Source organism: Dryobates pubescens, chromosome 17, assembly GCF_014839835.1.
Source record: "Dryobates pubescens isolate bDryPub1 chromosome 17, bDryPub1.pri, whole genome shotgun sequence".
In the NCBI taxonomy this organism is placed as follows: domain Eukaryota; kingdom Metazoa; phylum Chordata; class Aves; order Piciformes; family Picidae; genus Dryobates; species Dryobates pubescens.
This window is the reverse complement of record NC_071628.1, coordinates 5391231-5409186: the sequence shown is the minus strand read 5'-3', so window position 1 is coordinate 5409186 and position 17956 is coordinate 5391231. Positions and strand designations below refer to the sequence as shown.

The following is a 17956-nucleotide window of genomic DNA, read 5'->3' as shown; positions in this document are numbered from 1 at the left end:
CAGGGAGCTGAGAGCTGGACAAGGGATCAGCTGGGTGAGGGACACCCTGGAGCATCCCAGCCTCCCAGCTGCAGGCTCTGAGCTGTGGAGAGCAGGGACTGCCTTCCAAACACCACTTCTGCCATCAAACCCAGCCCAATGGCACCCAAAGGCATGGGCTCTCAGCTGCTCTGTGAAGCTGCAAGAGACCAGCAACCCACTGAACCAGTCCCCAGAAACCTCTGTGCTCCTTTCCCAGTCGTGCCAGCCCCAAATCAGCACACTGGGCTCTGCAGTTCGCTGTCTCCCCTCTGCCTGGGGACAAGTGGATGGACACCTCACCTCCCCACTGTGGCCCAGCAGGCAAGGATGGGGACTGCCACGCATCCCACAGAGCTGGACCACCAAGAACTGGCACGAAACGCCGCAGGAGGTGGGAGATTAAGCCTGGTGAAACATCCCCAGGAGCCCTGGGGCAGGCATCCTCCTGAGGCTGGGGGTCTGACCCCACGACCCCTCCACCTTCCTCCCTCCCCCCCCCGCCGGACCAAAATAAGCAGGGACTAAGTTCGCCAAGAGCCTTGTGCCCACGAGATTTATTTCACGTGATGCAGATCCCTGTCGATGGATGAAACTGCTCCAATGAGGATCCCCCGACCCCCTCCCCAGCACCAGGGGGGCCGCAGCCACGGGGAGGTTGTAGTGCTGAAGTGATTAGCTCCGGAAGCACTAATTGCTGCTGTCTTAATGGCCCTTTTGTCCGACGAGCTGGCTTGCGGTGCGTGTGTGCCGGGCGCTTGTTTTTCTGCCAGCTGCTGTGTGGTTGGATGCTCTTTGGTATTTAGTTTGATCCTATTAAGGTGGATCTCAATTAATTAGGCGGGAGGCTGAGAGACAAAGAGAGACACTGGGGCCATTCATTTTCAGTCCTGTCATCGTGCCTTCGGCAACTGGGAGCCAGAGGGGAGGTGGGAAAGGGACACAGGGTACTGGGTGCATCCCGTGTCTCTTCTGCTGGGTGTGAGATGGGAAGGGGGCAGGCAGGTGGAACGGCAAGGAGGTCCTCCTGAGGGTCCTCTGGTGCCCCACGGTCCCCTGCCAGGGGTGCCAGGCAGACTGCCTTCCACCACCAGCCTCCAGCAGGCAGCTGGAGCCACCCGGGTCCCGTTGCCTGGGGCAATGGGGTACTGCTCCACCTGCTGCTGCTGGGACCCGAAAGCATACCCCCGGACACATGGAGAATCCCTGGGATTCACATGGGAATTGCAACCAGAGCTTTGGGGAAGGAGCATGGCTGCTCCATCCCAGCCCAATGCTGGCTGAGTACAGCTGCTGCATCCCTGTGGGGCCACCCACTCCACAGGGATGGGGTGCACTCACCCCACAGGAATGGGGTGCACCCACCCCACAGGGACGGGGTGCACTCACCCCACAGGAATGGGGTGCACCCACAGGGAGGGGGAGCACCCAGCAGTCTCTCCAGCACCCTGGGCTGAGCATTCTGCCTCACACCACCCGCTCCCAGCTCCTGTGCCCACTGGTTGAGTGGCTCCAAGAGCTGGTGCAGCAGCTCCGCCTTGGTGAGAGGCTGGCAGATGGATCTCAAGGGCCCCCTGACATTCCTCCTTCCTTCCCTTTGAAGGACAAGTGCCCCTCGGAGCTGCCCTCACCGCTAATGCACGGTGTGAGAGGCGGGATGCTGCTAAAAGCCCAGGTTAGCAAAAAGCTTTCAATCCCCTTGAGAAGCCCAAAGGGGGTGCCCAGAAGTGACCCCCATCTCTGCCGCTGATGCCAGGGTTGAGGTGCACCTCAATATGCTGGCTGGCAGCAGGTTTGATGTCCCCTGGGTGTCCCCAAGTGGGGACTCGGGTGCAGGGGTGCAGGGGATTCCTGGGGATGGAGGGGTGCAAGGGAATGCTGTGATGGGGTGGCCAAGGTGCAGGATGGGTGCAGGGAGTGCTGGGATGGGGTGCAGGAAGGGTGAAGGGGGGCAAAAGGGTGGAGGGTGTACCTGTGGTACAGGGATAGGGGGAAAGAATGGGTGCAGGAGGTGATCGGATAGGATGCATGGGGTGCCTGGGTTGCAGGATGAGCACTGGGGGGCGCAGAGTGGGTGCAGGCTGGGTGTAGAATGGGTGCAGCAGGTGTGCAGGGGCTGCAGAACCTGTGCAGGATGGGTGCGGGATTCCAGAGGGCACGGGGAGGGCTGCTCAGGGTGCAGGGGAAGCAGCCCGCACGGGTGCAGCGGGGGCCCGGGCGCGCCCCTCCCGCCGCCAGGGTGCGCAAGCTGCCCCTGGCTGCCACTCTGGCCCTGCCCCACCGCCTCGCTGGCCCCGCGGCCGGAAGCGGAAGTCGGCCGAGGCCCCTCCCGTCGCGCCGCGTCGTCGTCGTGCGGTAGCGGCAAGATGGCGGCCGCCATAAAGTGAGCGGCGGCGGCGGCGGCACCCAGCGCCGGGCCTGAGCGGTGAGCGCAGTCGCGGCCTCCTCCCGCCCCGCGCCTGGCCCCACCGTGTGCCCCTTTCCCGGAGTCCTCGCCTGGCTAGGAGGCCGCCGCGGCCCTCAGTTCCCCCGTGTGCCTTCCGGAAAGGAGGGGGAGAATCTGGGGGCCGGCGGTAGGCGGGCCCGCAGCTTTTCCTAGGCATCCTCTGGAGCTCTGTGTGTCCCCACAGCCCCCGGGTGCGTGAGGCTCTCTACGGCGCCGCTCAGCAGGCAGGCCCGTAGGCCTCACAGTGAGCTCTCCTGTGCCACTCAGCCCGCCCCCTCCATCCTTTCCAAGCAGCCCCCTGCCGTCAGCGAGCAGGTCTGGATCATCCTTGTCTCCCCTCTCTGGTGCCTGGGTCTCCCTACATTCCCTTGGTGCCTACCTGTGTCTGCCGCCCTCCCCAGCTCCTCCCATCCTCTCCTACGTGTCCCTCATCAGCAGACAAGCCTGCAGGTCCCATCACCCCCTGGCACACTGGGGGTGTCTCAGAGTTCCTGTTTTCCCTCGTACCTCCCGCTGAGGTCTCTCCACCTCCTCTTTCGCTGCCCTCCTGCGTCAGCTCCCCCTTTTCCAGAGGCATACCTGCACTTCTCAGCTCCTTGGGTGCTGTGGGACCCTTCCCCCGCCTCCTCTGTGCAAAGAGGCGCTCTCTGCCCTGAGTTCTGCCCCCGGTGGAGTCGCAGGGCACGACGCGGTGTCTCCCTGGCAGGGGGAAGATGAAGTAGAGCCGTGACCATGGACCATGACGTCCCTACCATCAGGCCCCGCCGCATCCAGAACCAGAACGTCATCCACCGCCTGGAGCGCCGCCGGATCAGCTCGGGCAAGGCTGGCACCCACTGGCACCAGGTGCGCGTCTTCCACCAGAACGTCTTCCCCAACTTCACCGTGGTCAACGTGGAGAAGCCTCCCTGCTTCCTGCGCAAGTTCTCCCCCGACGGCCGCTACTTCATCGCCTTCTCCTCCGACCAGACCTCCCTGGAGATCTACGAGTACCAAGGCTGCCAGGCGGCCGAAGACCTCCTGCAGGGCTACGAGGGGGAGATCCTGGCCAACGGCAACGACCAGCGGTCGGTCAACATCCGGGGGCGGCTCTTCGAGCGCTTCTTCGTCCTGCTGCACATCACCAACGTGGCCTCCAACGGGGAGCACCTGAACCGGGAGTGCAGCCTGTTCACGGACGACTGCCGCTACGTGATCGTGGGCTCCGCTGCCTACCTGCCCGAGGAGCCCCACCCCCCCTTCTTCGAGGTCTACCGCAACAGCGAGTCGGTGACCCCCAACCCTCGCTCCCCCTTGGAGGACTACTCCTTGCACATCATCGACCTCCACACGGGCCGGCTCTGCGACACGCGGACTTTCAAGTGCGACAAAGTCATCCTGTCCCACAACCAGGGGCTGTACCTCTACAAGAACATCCTGGCCATCCTCTCGGTGCAGCAGCAGACCATCCACGTCTTCCAGGTGACGCCCGAGGGTACCTTCATCGACGTGCGCACCATCGGCCGCTTCTGCTACGAGGACGACCTCCTCACCCTGTCCGCCGTGTACCCCGAGGTGCAGCGGGACAGCCAGACGGGGATGGCCAACCCCTACAAAGAGCCCTTCATCAACTCCTTGAAGCACAGGCTGCTGGTGTACCTGTGGAGGAGGGCCGAGCAGGACGGGAGCGCTATCGCCAAGCGGAGGTTCTTCCAGTACTTCGATCAGCTGCGGCAGCTGCGCATGTGGAAGATGCAGCTGCTGGATGAGAACCACCTGTTCATCAAGTACACCAGCGAGGACGTGGTCACTCTGCGGGTCACAGATCCCTCCCAGGTACTGCCTGCCTCCCTCCTGCTTGCTCTGGGGCAGGTGCAGTGCTGTGAGCTGCCCTGGTTAGCAGGGGCTGTGGATGTTGTTTGGGATCCCCTGGGCTTCGGTCTTTGGAGAACCATAGGATGGCTCAGGGTGGAAGGGATCTCAGAGGTTGTTTACTCCAACCTCTCCACCAATCTGCCCTTTCTCAATGGGATGGCAATGCTGTTGCCCTTTGAGGTAGCTGTGCTGCCACAATGTCACCTTGTGCCTGAATTTCTTGCTCCTTCATGTCATGGAACACTGCCATTGCCAGTCACACAATGGCTCAGGTTGGAAAGGACCTCAGAGATCATCTACTCCAAGCTCCCTGCCTTGGCAGGACACCTCTCAACTAGACTCAGCTGCTCAAGGCCTCATCCAGCCTGGCCTTCAACACCCCCAGAGAGGAGGCAGGCCCAGCCTCCCTCGGCAGCCTATTCCAGAGTCTCACCACCCTCCTACTGAAGAACTTCTTCCTCAGCTCCAGTCTAACCCTGCTCTGCCTCAGCTTCAAACCATTTCCCCTTGTCCTGTCTCTAGACACCCTGATGAAAAGTACCCCTGCAGCCCTCCTGCAGGATCCCTTCAGGTGCTGGAAGGCAGCTGTTGCTCCCTAGATGTCTGTTTTCTGTGTGCATCACTGTGGGAAGGTTTGACACCTCTTGATGCTGAATACCTCTCTTACCTTTTGTTCTCCATTTCAGTGCTTCCTTCTCCACTAAAAAGGAGAGGGAAATGATCTGATGTGGTTATCCCTTCCCCTTTCTCCAGGGATTGTTCCCTCTCCTGCTAGATACATTTAGAACCCTCTTGCCCTCCCACATCCCCAGCTAATTTTATGTTAGCTGCTTCTTCAGGTACTACACTTAGACTGTAGAGGTGGTCTCTCCCTTTTCTCCTCTACCTTCAAGCATGGCTTTCAGCTATAATAGCCTTCATTTGTTCCCCCAGGAGAACTGCCTTTTGTGGCCTGCCTACATCCTTACTCTTGCAGGCTTCATAGTGTTTATGATCTCTTGGAACTGGAGTAGCAGCTCTTGGATCTACTTAATGTGCCAACTGCTTCTCCTTTCAGTTTAAGCACTAAAGAAGTCAAATAAGAGCAAACATAGCTCAGTCACTGCTGGGTCCTTCCTGCAGCTTGATCATCTCCTCTTACTCCTGGGAGAGTGGTAGTCAGGTTTTGAGCTCTGAAGCTGGGAAGGATGTTGTTTTGAACCTGTTCTCCTCCTTCAGTCTGGGGTTTATGCTCTAGAAAGTGTTCAGCAAGATACTGTAATCAATCTCCAGTGCAGCATCCAGGTCTGATTACTCCTTAGATCTTTGTTTTCCTTCCATACCCTTCTTTTTCTCCCTGTCTTTGCCAGATCCAGGACATAAGATCCTAGAAGAAATAGGCAGTTGTTCTTGTATTGCCCTAGTCTAATGCTTCCTCAGGTTGGAAGGGGACCCCAGTGATCATCTGCTCTGACCTCCCCACCATGGGCAGGGACACCTCTCAACTAGACTCAGCTGCTCAAGGCCTCATCCAACCTGGCTTTCAACACCCCCAGGCAGGAGGCAGCCACAGCCTCCCTGGGCAGCCTATTCCACAGTCTCACCACCCTCCTACTGAAGAACTTCTTCCTCAGATTCAGTCTAGCTCTAACCTGCCTCAGCTTCAAACCGTTCCCCCTTGCCCTTGCTTGGCACCCTCAGAAAAAGTCCCTCTGCAGCCTTCCTGCAGGATCCCTTCAGCTGTAGCTCTATGGTGCCCCTGGAGTCGAGTCTTCTCCAGGCTGACCAACCCCAGCTCCCTCAGCCTGTCCTCATAGCAGAGGTGCTGCAGCCCTTGGATCATCTTTGTGGCCTCCTCTGGATTCATTCCACCAGCTCTGTGTCCTCATGCTGGGGACACCAGAAGCAGAGGCAGGATTTGAGGTAGGGTATCAACAGAGTCAAGGGGCAGAATCCCCTCTCTCACCCTGCTGGCCACATCCTCTGGCTGCAGCCCAGGATACAACAGAGGACTCTTGGTTTCTTCTGTTTTTCTCCTCAGTAGTGCTCATTTGGGGCAGTTCCTTTGGGATGGAACAGGTCAGCCTTCATCTGATACATTTTACCCATTCATGGGAACACTGAAGCTTTGTGGAAGTGGCCTGCAGCATTCTGCTGGGTGCTGATCGCTGGAATGGTGCTCCTGACCCTGCTGCGGATGTTTGTGGTAGGCTCTGCTCTCTGCTGCAGATCCCAAGGCTTCTGTGCTGCTTTGCTGCAACCTGCTCTTGCTTCTCTTCACCTGAGAGCAGAACAGAATTAACCAGGTTGGCAAAGTGTTGAGGTGCAGGTTGGGGGTTGCTTGCAGCATTCCTCAGGCAGTGTGTTTTGTGCTGGAGGAAGAGCAGCTCTTTGCTCAGCTCTTTCAGGAGATCATTCCAGATGTGGAGCAGTCTCTGCAGAGCTGCCTGAATGCATGCTCTGGGTTAGGGCTTGCTGCTGAAAACTTGGCTCACCAAACATGGAAAGATCCTGGTTTGCTTTCATCTGTCAGAGAGGCCTTTGAGGTTTCACCCAATTTCAGGCTCTTCCCTCTGGCCTCTCTGCCAAGAAGGTGAAGGAAGTCACTGTTTATCCCTGGGGGGATCTGAAGTGAATCCTGTTGATGTGGGGCTGGGGGTTTGTTCTGGGCTGGTGGTGCTGGACCTGCCAGCTTTGCTGTGAGACTTCTGTGGCACTCAGCTCCTGCCACTTGAGCTGTGCTGGTGTTTTGCTGGCGTCCCAGGTGCTGCAGGGAGGGCAGTTCTCTGCTCAGGGACTTCCTGTTGATGTCTGCATCTTGACCTGGGAAAGGACCATTTTTCTTTAAGCTTGGAGGACACTCCCTGCAATTGCCAGGGATGGAAAGAGTTTCTCCTGCTGTCTCCCCTCATTTTGCTCTGTTGCAGCCCTGTGTTTCAGAAGGGCTTCCCTTCCCTCAGGCAGAGGTTTAGTGAGTAACCTCATCTGCTGTGCTTCCTTTTGACGTGTGGGGGCTGGCTTTGTGTTATCACAGTTTTATTTTGGGGCTGTAAACCAAACAAACCCTTGTGATGTTTGCAAGTGGGTGGGGTGGGCAGTGTGCTTGCCATCATCCCTGAGCATTGCTTGGGAGGGGAGGTGAAGCATCCAGCAAGGGCCTTTATTGACAGGGGATTTAAGCAGATGTGTGCATGTACCATGGGAATTGGCTCCCTTTGGAGGAGAGGCAGGCTCTGGCTGTGGGGTGCTGATGTGTCAGCCTTCCTGTCTCTGACAAAAGCTGCCTTTGATGACCAAGGATTAAATCTGCCCTTTCTCAATGGGATGGCAATGCTGTTGCCCTTTGAGGTAGGTGTGCTGCCACAATGTCACCTTGTTCCTGAATTTCTTGCTCCTTCATGTCATGAAGCACTGCCATTGCCAGTCACACAATGGCTCAGGTTAGAAAGGACCTCAGAGATCATCTGCTCCAACCTCCCCACCATGGGCAGGGACACCTCTCAACTAGACTCAGCTGCTCAAGGCCTCATCCAGCCTGGCCTTCAACACCCCCAGGCAGGAGGCAGCCACAGCCTCCCTGGGCAGCCTATTCCAGAGTCTCACCACCCTCCTGCTGAAGAACTTCCTCCTCAGCTCCAGTCTGACCCTGCTCTCCCTCAGCATCAAACCATTCCCTCTTGTCCTGTCTCTAGACACCCTCAGGAGAAGTCCCTCTGCAGCCTTCCTGCAGGATCCCTTTAGCTATTGGAAGGCAGCTCTAAGGTGCCCCTGGAGTCTTCTCCAGGCTGAACACCCTCAGCTGCCTCATCCTGTCCTCGTAGCAGAGGTGCTGCAGCCCTTGGATCATCTTTGTGGTCTTCCTCTGGACTCACTCCGACAGCTCTGTGTTCTTATGCTGGGGACACCAGCACTGGAGGCAGGATTGGAGGTGGGGTCTCAGCAGAGTCAAGGGGCAGAACCCCCTCTCTCACCCTGCTGGCCACACTCCTCTGGCTGCAGCCCAGCACAGTACCTGAGCCCTTTCTCAGGAGGACACTGGGCCTGAATGGAGACATTAATGTCTCTGATTCCCCTTTTTGTGCCAGCAGGGTACCTGGAGGGCACAGTCTTTTGTGAGCAGTAGTGTAGTGCACAGCAGACTGAAAAGACTCATCTCTGGGTGATGGAAATATTAAGAAGGTGGAAGAAAATAATGTTCCCCCACAAAGGACAGCAATAATTTGTGGCCAGCTAGCTCTGGATTGCAAATAATTCTGTCAGCAGGAGTAAGAATTGAATTTGGCTCCTTCAGGAAGTGTTTTGGATTTGGTGAAGGGCAGAGAGGAGGAGAAAGCAGAAGTTTTGACAGCCAGTTTGAGCCGAAAGAAATGGGAAGCCTATTAGGTTGGCTTCCTAAATAATCACAGTCAAGAGGGGGATAATTTGGTTCCTGTTGAGGCATTTGAAGAGCAGAATGAATTAGTGTGGGGCTGTGAGGTTCTCCTGTGCTGCAGGGAGGTTGGGGCTAGGGGCTGTGGTGTCGTGGGGGGAGAAGGAAGTGGGAGAGCTTCCCCCACCTCTGCCCTCCCTGGTAACTGCTGCCTCTGCCTCTCTCCCCAGCCCTCCTTCTTCGTGGTGTACAACATGGTGAGCACAGAGGTCATTGCTGTGTTTGAGAACACGTCTGATGAGCTGCTGGAGCTGTTTGAGAACTTCTGTGACCTCTTCAGGAACGCCACCCTGCACAGCGAGGCCGTCCAGTTCCCCTGCTCCGCCTCCAGCAACAACTTTGCCAGGCAGATCCAGCGCCGGTGAGCCCTCGGCAGTGCGCTCTCTGCCGGCTGCTGGGGGCTGCTGCCACCCCCCAGCCACCCTGCCTTCCACATGCTCCATCTCCCAGCCTCATGCATCTCATCTCCTATTCATATGAGGGCTCAGGTTGGAAGAGACCTCAGAGATCATCTGCTCCAAGCTCCCTGCCTTGGCAGGACACCTCTCAGTTAGACTCAGCTGCTCAAGGCCTCATCCAGCCTGGCCTTCAACACCCCTAGGCAGGAGGCAGCCACAGCCTCCCTGGGCAGCCTATTCCAGAGTCTCACCACCCTCCTGCTGAAGAACTTCTTCCTCAGCCTCAGTCTAACCCTGCTCTGCCTCAGCATCAAACCATTCCCCCTTCTCCTGTCTCTAGACACCCTCAGGAGAAGTCCCTCTGCAGCTTTCCTGCAGGATCCCTTCAGCTATTGGAAGGCAGCTCTAAGGTGCCCCTGGAGTCTTCTCCAGGCTGAACACCCTCAGCTGCCTCATCCTGTCCTCATAGCAGGGGTGTTCCAGCCCTTGGATCATCTTTGTGGTCCTCCTCTGGACTCACTCCAACAGCTCTGTGTCCTCCTTATGCTGGGGACACCAGAACTGGAGGCAGGATTGGAGGTGGGGTCTCAGCAGAGTCAAGGGGCAGAATCCCCTCTCCCACCCTGCTGGCCACACTCCTCTGGCTGCAGCCCAGCACAATACCTAAGGTGCCCCTGGAGTCTTCTCTTCTCCAGGCTGACCAACCCCAGCTCCCTCAGCCTGTCCTCACAGTATCTGTCTTGTAGCATGAAGGAACAAAGCAGTGGCAAGCAGGAAGAGAGATCTGGAGAGAAAGCTCTCCTTCCACAGTAACTCTGCTGGAGCTTTCCAAAGTGTTCCTGCCCAGCAGCTCTGCTCCCTGCAGATAAGATTAGTCAAGGTGTTAGTGCTGTCCAATGGAATGTGGTTTGCCAAGTGGCATTCCCTGAGTTTAGTGTGCACCAGACTCTTCTGCAGTGTTTTCTCCACCATCAATCAGAAGCTTCTGAGTCTCATCAAGCTGTGCTAGGTAGGAGAAAGGTCTGGGCTGATGAATTTCCCTATTGTGGCAGCTGAGCAAGGTATCAAAATAACCTGGGTTTCTAGAATATGCTCTTAGCAGTCAGCTGTGGTTTTAATGAGGCAGAGTGTTGTTCCTCTTGGAATACATTTTTGGGTGACTCAGGGTATTTTGTTCTCCCAGTGACTTGTTTCACATCATCCAGGGTACTTGGCAATCACTTAGAGGCATGAGGCTCCTGTTGATTCTAGCTTGACGTCAGGGAAGGAAGGGCAAGTTGGCTGTGTCTGTAACTTTCTAGAGCTGCCTGTCAGGAAATCCTTAATGCTTTGTGGGAGAGAGAATGAGAGGGCTCACCACAGCCACCTGAGGAGCAGCTCCTGCCTTGTGTAGAAGTAGAGAGAGGAATCTTCTCAGCCCCTTGCCCACGAGGGCCTGCATCAGGAGGGTTTGATTTCCATAGCAAAGTATGATGAAGCATAATCCACAGAGCTTTTGGCTGAGTGCTCCTGGTCAAAGGGAACTGTTTTACCCTCCTTCATGTGTGACATCCAGCTGGCTGCTCTTGCACATGAAAAGCTCAAGTTTTTCCTTAGAAAGAGAAATCCAGCCTGGCTTAACCTCTCCTCCAGGAAGAACTTCTCAGCTTGCTGTAGTTTCTGAAGAGATTTAGGCTTCTTGTCAAGGTTCCTCCTGAGCTAAGGTTTCTCCCTTTACACATGTAGTGGCCAGAGAGAGGGAGATTCTCAGGCTGACATTAAGCACTCAGCTGTTACTGGGAAACCCTCTGGCTTCTGCTTATGCTTTTGCCAGGCTTCGTGGTAAAGCTTGGCTTGACTGATTAGCTGCTAATCCACCTCTCCCTGTTCCTGATCCTCTTCATTTCCTGTACTGCAGAGCAGCTGGGGCCAGACCTTGTGGGTAGGCAGCGTTGTCCTTCTGTCAGTTTGAACTTCCAGAGCAGAAACAGTAATGATGAGGGAGGATAAACAAAGGTCACCAGGACTGGTTGAGGTTTGAGCTGCTGCCATCCATCATCTCGGGAAACGAGCTGCTCCAGTCCTTCACACTGCTGCTGGCTTGGTGGTTTGGTTGGGGGTTTTATTTTTGTGCTTATCAGTTTGTTTCCTTCTCAGTTCCTTTCAGCTGAGCTCTTCACCTGTGGCCTTTGTGAGTAAAACCTGCTCCTTGCTTTGCTGCAGGTTCAAAGACACCATCGTGAATGCCAAGTACGGAGGGCACACGGAGGCCGTGCGGAGGCTGCTGGGCCAGCTCCCCATCAGTGCCCAGTCCTACAGTGGCAGCCCCTACCTCGACCTCTCCCTCTTCAGCTATGATGACAAGTGGGTGTCAGTCATGGAGAGGCCCAAGACCTGTGGAGATCACCCTATAAGGTATGGAATGGGCTGGGAAGCTAAATGTTAGGAACAAGTCTTGCACCCTGAGAGGACACTGCGACAGGTTGCCCAGGGAGGTGGTTGAGGCTCCATCCCTGGAGATAATTCAGAGTGAGGCTTGGCAGGGCTCTGGGCAGCCTGATCTAGCTGAGGATATCCCTGCTTACTGCACAGGAGGTTGGAGTCCTGTGTCCAGTTGTGGGCCCCTCAATTGAAGAAGGACATTGAGGCTCTTGAATGTGTCCACAGAAGGGCAGTGAGGCTGGGGAGGGGTCTGGAGCACAGCCCTGTGAGGAGAGGCTGAGGGAGCTGGGGTTGCTTAGCCTGGAGAAGAGGAGGCTCAGGGGAGACCTTATTGCTGTCTACAACTCCCTGAATGGTGGTTGTGGCCAGGTGGGGGTTGGTCTCTTCTCCCAGGCAAGCAGCACCAGAACAAGAGGACACAGTCTGAAGCTGCACCAGGGGAAGTTTAGGCTGGAGGTGAGGAGAAAGAGGTGTTCAAGAGGGGATTGGATGTGGCACTTGGTGCCATGGTTTGGTAGCCATGAGGTCTTGGGTGAGAGGTTGAACTTGATGATCTTTGAGGTCTTTTCCAACCTTATTGATTCTATGACTGGATGACCTCTGGAGGTCCCTTCCAACCCAGCCCATTGTATGTGAGCAGAGCAGTGTGAGAGTAGCTCTACAGCCCCTTGTGCTGTCAGATGGGCAGGGAAGAGGAGCAGGTTGAGACCTTTTTAGGAAATCCTTTCACTAGAGGCTTTGTTTCAGCAGTCCCACAAAGTTTGCCTCTCTCCTGGCAGTAACTTGTACCTGTAGGAGGGATCTTCAGGTCCTCTCTCCTTCAGCTGTCCTGGGGAGGGACTGGCTTGTGAAGCCTGAGCCTCACCTGTGTGAATGCTTTTGTTCCTCCTCCTTTTGTTGCATTTATGCTGCAGAGTGATCCTGTTCTGGATGCCTTCTTTCCTGCTCCTTTGAGCCTGTGCATTGAGCTAGTTTGTCCTGTGAGCAGAAGAGCAGCTGGCTGAGGTGTTGCTTGGAGTGCTTGTGGCATTGATTTAGGGGGGGTGGGGTTAGCTGTTTTCAGACTTCCCTTACTTACAGTTCTCATCCTGGGAGCTGTACTCCATGCTCCTTTCAGGGAGCTGCAGGAAATTTGTTGCTCTGGTGGGAATTTTAGGGCCAGTCTTCTGCCTCTTCTGCCCAGGTCTTTGATGCTGGCAGAAGGAATAAATCAGAGCTTGGGGAGGTTTGCAATGCTGCTCGTAGAAACCCCAGGTCTGTTTATTTCCATCTCTTGGCTGCGAGTAGCAGTGGTTAAAACCTCACCATCTCCAGGCTGAAAGGCTCTCAGAGAGGCTGGGTTCTCCAGGCAGAAGAATCCTTCCACTTAGAGAGTGCTGCAAAAGCAAACCTATGCTCTGGAAACAAAGAGAGCCTGCAGTGCCTAAGTGCTTTGTTTAGTGACTGCACACACGTTGGGGGCTCAGGCAGCCTAGGGAGGCCGTTCTGGCCGGTTTCCCAACTTCTGTTTCCATCAGTGCACTCTCAAAAAGTGGTTTCATGTCTCCCTTGGCCCCGACTCAGGTGGCAGGGAAGCTCTGATTATTCCTGGGCACTCAATTCCCAAATTATGTATATTTAATTGAATTTTCCTGCCTGTACGATTCGGTTTGATCTCCAGCTCCCATGTTATCTGCCGAGAAAAGCTTGCCCTTTTCCCCCTTGCCACGCTTGACGTTGGGAAAAACTTGCAGGGCAGCAGTTGTCTGCCAGCAGCCAACCTGCCCGTGGGCTCCTGCAGACAAAAGGGAGCCAAACCGCAGTCGTTTGCTGCGGTTAAGTCTTTGTAGTAAACAAAGCCAAGTCCCACCTTCCCTCCTGCCCTGAGCAACCCGGCAGCTCAGAGCCAGGGCTTTTAGAGCTCAAAAGCTGTGCGGAGTCAATTAGGACCTGAATAGTGCCTCTGAGCAGTGGGGCTCCTGGCTTTTTTTTTTGGGGGGGGGGGGGTGGGGTGGTGGGGAGAAGTAAGCAGAAGCTGAGGCGTTAACCTTCACCGTTCAGCAGCTGAAGCCCTTCCGCTGCCTTTCTCCCATGCAAAGCAAAAGGCTTAACGAAATAACCGCTGCTGCCTGGTGTGCTTGGAGGGCTTGGAGGTGGAGGGCCACAGCGTTTGTAATCCTAAGTCCTATTACTGGCTGGAATGCAGAAGCCTTCTGAAGCTACAAGTGTCCCAATCTGTGTGAAGACAGGAAGACCTCCAGGTCTTGGGTGTCCTTTTAACCCTTTGTGCCTTCCTGCAGCCCAGGAGGGTCAACCCTCAGCTCTGGCTGCTTGAAAGACCAGCGCTTGGCTTGCCCTCGGGCAGGAAGGGCTTCAGGTTCCCCGGCACCACCGCCTTCCAGTGGCTTTTCAGGAGGCTTGAAGAGAGATCCAGTGGGTGAAATGATGGCACTTGAGAGGAAGAGGCTCTAACACAGCCTTCCCTGTGGTAGGGGGTCTCTAAAATCCATCTGGAGGGCTAACAAGGAGCCATTTAACCAAAAAAAAAAAAAAAATTGGGTCTGCAGCTAACTCTTCCATTTTCATGGAGTTTGAAAAGGCTGCTCTTGCTGTTTCTGTTGACATACAATTGTATATTGCAGTGCCTAATTCATCCCCAGAGTGAGAGCCCATGGAAATGGCCTCTGATTGCAGAGCTCTTTTAAAACTGCATTTAAAAATACCAACCTGAGCACATCTTGGAGATTACAGGGAGCTTCATCTTGAGGAGTAAATTATTGTGAATTGGGGAGGGAGAGAGGGAGAGAAGCAGACAAGGGACTGTGCTTTATTTAAAGAATGACCCTCTGCATAGCCAGCCTTGTGTGGGAGGGAAAGGGCCTTTTGAAAAGCCAAATACCAAGATTGTGACTCTCTCGCTGGGTTCTTGTGTGCAATTTTCAGGCAGGGCTGCCTGGCACTCTGATTCAGGAGAAGGGAGAGGAGAGTGGCCCTCCAGGAAGAACATGAGGTTCTCAATAGGGCTGGGTTGTTAAAATGTGGAGTGTGTCTGCTCCTGAAGCAGCACTGCCTCTCTCTGTCATCACCCCTTCTGCCAGGCTGAGCGCTGAGTGCATCGCCCTGCTGGCAGGGGAGGGGGGAGATGAGCTCGGAGATTAAAAGCATTCCCTGAGTTAAAAACCAGGGGGAAATGCAGAGTAGCCACATGGACTAAGTGATGGTGGGGAAAAGGAACAGCTGGGAGACAAAATGGCCATTTTGTGCCTGAAACTGGAAGGGCAGCTGAAATGGGCTGGGGAGCTAAGGCAGCCTCGGGCTGCGGGGGCTTGAGTTAGAGCCCAGCTGCTTTGAGAAGGTTCCACATCCAGCAACCTCCACCAAGCCCTTGGAGGCTGGGAGTCACAGGACAGTAGTGTTACCTGGCCTTAGGTTGGTTACACAAAGCCTGCAGGGAAGGTTCAAGAAGCAAAGAGCTTCCTGCCTCAGCCCCCTGGTGCTGTTTGCTTTGTGCTGGAGCTCTGCTCCAGAACTCACCTGGTGGGAGACACCAGGGAGCTTGACCCACAGGCAGGTTTGTGGGTGACAGCAGAAGGATGAGAAGTTTCCCTTGGCCTCTGCACCTGCTCTGATTGTTGAGTGTGATCCACCAGGCACTTCCTGCCCAGCCTGTTTTGTTACTGCTTTTTTGGATGGAAATCTAGAAGGAGCTGCAAAGCCTTGCTTGAGCTGTGGTGTGCAGTTTGGCACCCTGAGCAGACTTGGGTCCAGCTGTTCACTTTCCCCAACTGAATGGGGACATGAAGAGGCAGAAGAGCAGCAGGGTAAAGCTTGTCTGGCAGCAGCAGGAGAGGGAAAGGGTGGTCTTGCACTTGGAGTAAAGGCATTTGCTAAGGGAAATGAGCTCTGTTCTGTACAGTGGATCTGCCTTAGGGGTCAAGGGGAGCAGCCTGCATTGGGGGTGAAAAGCCAGCACAGATGGGGGCTGGACCAAACTTGTTCCCCCTTGTGAAGTCATGTTCACTAAAATCAATTACAGAATGGCTCAAGTTGGAAGGGACCTCAGAGCTCATCTACTCCAACCTCCCCACCATGGGCAGGGGCACCTCTCACACAGAGTGTGAGCTGCTCAAGGCTTCATCCAGCCTGGCTTTGAACACTCCCAGGCAGGAGGCATCCACAGCTTCCCTGGACAGCCTATTCCAGAGCCTCACCAAATGGCAGGCAGAGTTCTCTCCCTGATGGTACTAAAATGAAATTAGCCTTCTCTACACAAGCTGCCTGAGGAGGGAGTTCTCTTTACAGCCAAGAGCCAGCCAGCTATGGACCTGCCCCTGGGAGAGTTCCAGAGATTGAAGAATCATAGAATTGTTAAGGTTGGAAGGGACCTCAAGGATCATCGAGCTCCAACCCCCCTGCCATGGGCAGGAAGACTGTGTGGTGGGTTGAAAGTTTCCCCTCAACATGAAATTGCCAGACCAGCTCAGTTAGAAAGCACATGAAGCTCTATTTACAGGCAAAACTGCAATCTAAATATGGAATGCAGTGAATAAGATATGCAATATGTACAGGTATAACCAGGTGCCTACTGATAGCTTCCCCCACCCTGCTCCCTTTGCTCCCCCCTCTACATGGGACAAGACAAAGAGCAGAGAGTTGGGACCTGGGGGTACTGGTTGACAATAGGCTGAACAAGAGCCAGCAGTGTGCCCAGGTGGCCAAGAAGGCCAATGGCATCCTGGTCTGCATCAGGAACAGTGTGGCCAGCAGGAGCAGGGAAGTCATTGTGCCCTGTGCTCAGCACTGGTTAGGCCACACCTTGAGTCCTGTGTCCAGTTCTGGGCCCCTCAGTTGAAGAAGGACATTGAGAGACTTGAAGGTGTCCAGAGAAGGGCAACAGAGCTGGGGAGGGGTCTGGAGCACAGCCCTGTGAGCAGAGGCTGAGGGAGCTGGGGTTGCTTAGCCTGGAGAAGAGGAGGCTCAGGGGAGACCTTCTTGCTGCCTACAACTCCCTGAAGGGAGGTTGTAGCCAGGTGGGGGTTGGGCTCTTCCAGGCAGCCTGTGGCAGAACAAGAGGACACAGTCTGAAGCTGTGCCAGGGGAGGTTTAGGCTGGAGGTGAGGAGAAAGTTCTTCCCAGAAAGAGTAATTTGCCTTCGGAATGTGCTGCCCAGGGAGGTGGTGAACACCTGGAAGTGTTCAAAAAGGGATTGGATGTGGCACTTGGAGCCATGGTTAGTTGCCAGGGGGTGCTGGGTGCGAGGTTGGACTCGATGATCTCTGCGGTCTTTTCCAGCCTGGTCGGTGCTGTGAGTCTGATTATCTTTCCATCCAGTAGCAATTCGTTTACGTTCTGCTACGCAAGAGCTGGAGGGGGGGAAACTTCCTCGGCGCAGCCCCCACCCCGCTTGCTGTGCCCGGGGGGCGGCTGCGCGGAGCCGTCAGCGCCGTGTGTGTCGCCCGCAGGTTCTACGCCCGCGACTCGGGGCTGCTCAAGTTCGAGATCCAGGCGGGGCTGCTGGGCCGCCCCATCAACCACACCGTGCGGCGCCTGGTGGCCTTCACCTTCCACCCCTTCGAGCCCTTCGCCATCTCGGTGCAGCGCACCAACGCCGAGTACGTGGTCAACTTCCACATGAGGCACAGCTGCACCTAGCGGGGGGCGGGCGGGGGGCACGGCCGGGGCCGGCCGCTCCCCTTGGCTCCGGCTCTCCGGAGCCGCGGGCTGGCGCCTCCCGCAAACCCGACCGTCGCTGGGCTCAAGCACCGCCCCGACTCGGGAGCTCCGGGCTGCCAGCCTCCCGCGGGGCCCTCAGCTGGGGGGAGCGGATCCGCTGGCCTTGCGCGTCTGAATGTTCCTTCCCACCCTCTCCGTACCGCGGTGCTCCCACCGCAGCCATCGCTGCTCTTGTGCCCTCTTCCTGGTGGTGAAGGAGGCATAGCTGAGGCAGCTTGCCTGCTGTTCCCGGGGGGGGGGGGCGGGAAGGGCACAGCTTTCCTGGTGTTCCCCGGGGTGGGGGGTGGGAGGGGGCAGCTTTCCTTGTCCTCTTGCTCCCCTGTTGAAGCTCTTAGGGTGGTAAAGGTGGAGCATTGCAACACGTTTGTGGAGTGCTCCGTCCTGTGCTGGTGCTCTGCTGCCTTGCTGAGACACGCACACGGGGAAGGGATGGGAGCCGTGGAGAGGGCTTTAGCAGTTCAGCTACCCCTTGTTTGTGTCTTCAGTGCTAGCTGAAGTCCTGTTCTTATCTGCACAATGTGCTCACGTGGTTTTAATATGCAAGAGGTCAGGCAGAAGAGGTGTGAGAAGTTCACTGCAGGGGAGGGACATGAGCTGTGCTCCTGACTCTATGCAAGTCGCTTAGTCTTTGTGCCTTAGCATCTGGAAGAGCTCCAGAGTGGAAGGTGGTGTCTCAGCACCAGGAAGCCAGGGCAGCTG

At 55.9% G+C, this 17956-nt stretch overlaps 1 protein-coding gene across 2 annotated transcripts; it reads left to right on the top strand.

Annotated features, from left to right (window-relative positions):
* Positions 1-2411: 2411 nt before the first annotated feature.
* DET1 (DET1 partner of COP1 E3 ubiquitin ligase) lies at positions 2412-17187 on the top strand. 2 transcript variants are annotated; one of them, XM_054168847.1, is made up of 5 exons: positions 2412-2443; positions 3171-4279; positions 8897-9087; positions 11327-11518; positions 16987-17187. In XM_054168847.1, the coding sequence occupies exons 2-5, from the start codon at positions 3197-3199 to the stop codon at positions 17174-17176; spliced, it is 1656 nt and encodes a 551-aa protein (XP_054024822.1). In that variant the 5' UTR covers positions 2412-2443; positions 3171-3196; the 3' UTR covers positions 17177-17187. The 2 variants fall into 2 exon arrangements, with proteins under 2 accessions (XP_054024822.1, XP_054024821.1); XM_054168846.1 differs by lacking the exon at positions 2412-2443 and adding an exon at positions 2475-2708.
* Positions 17188-17956: the final 769 nt, after the last annotated feature.

Coding starts and splice junctions, on each gene's coding strand:
- DET1 (XM_054168847.1), top strand. CDS start 3,197: ATGGACCATGACGTCCCTACCATCAGGCCCCGCCGCATCCAGAACCAG. Junction 4,280..8,896: donor GGGTCACAGATCCCTCCCAG/GTACTGCCTGCC, acceptor CTCTCTCCCCAG/CCCTCCTTCTTCGTGGTGTA. Junction 11,519..16,986: donor TGTGGAGATCACCCTATAAG/GTATGGAATGGG, acceptor TGTCGCCCGCAG/GTTCTACGCCCGCGACTCGG.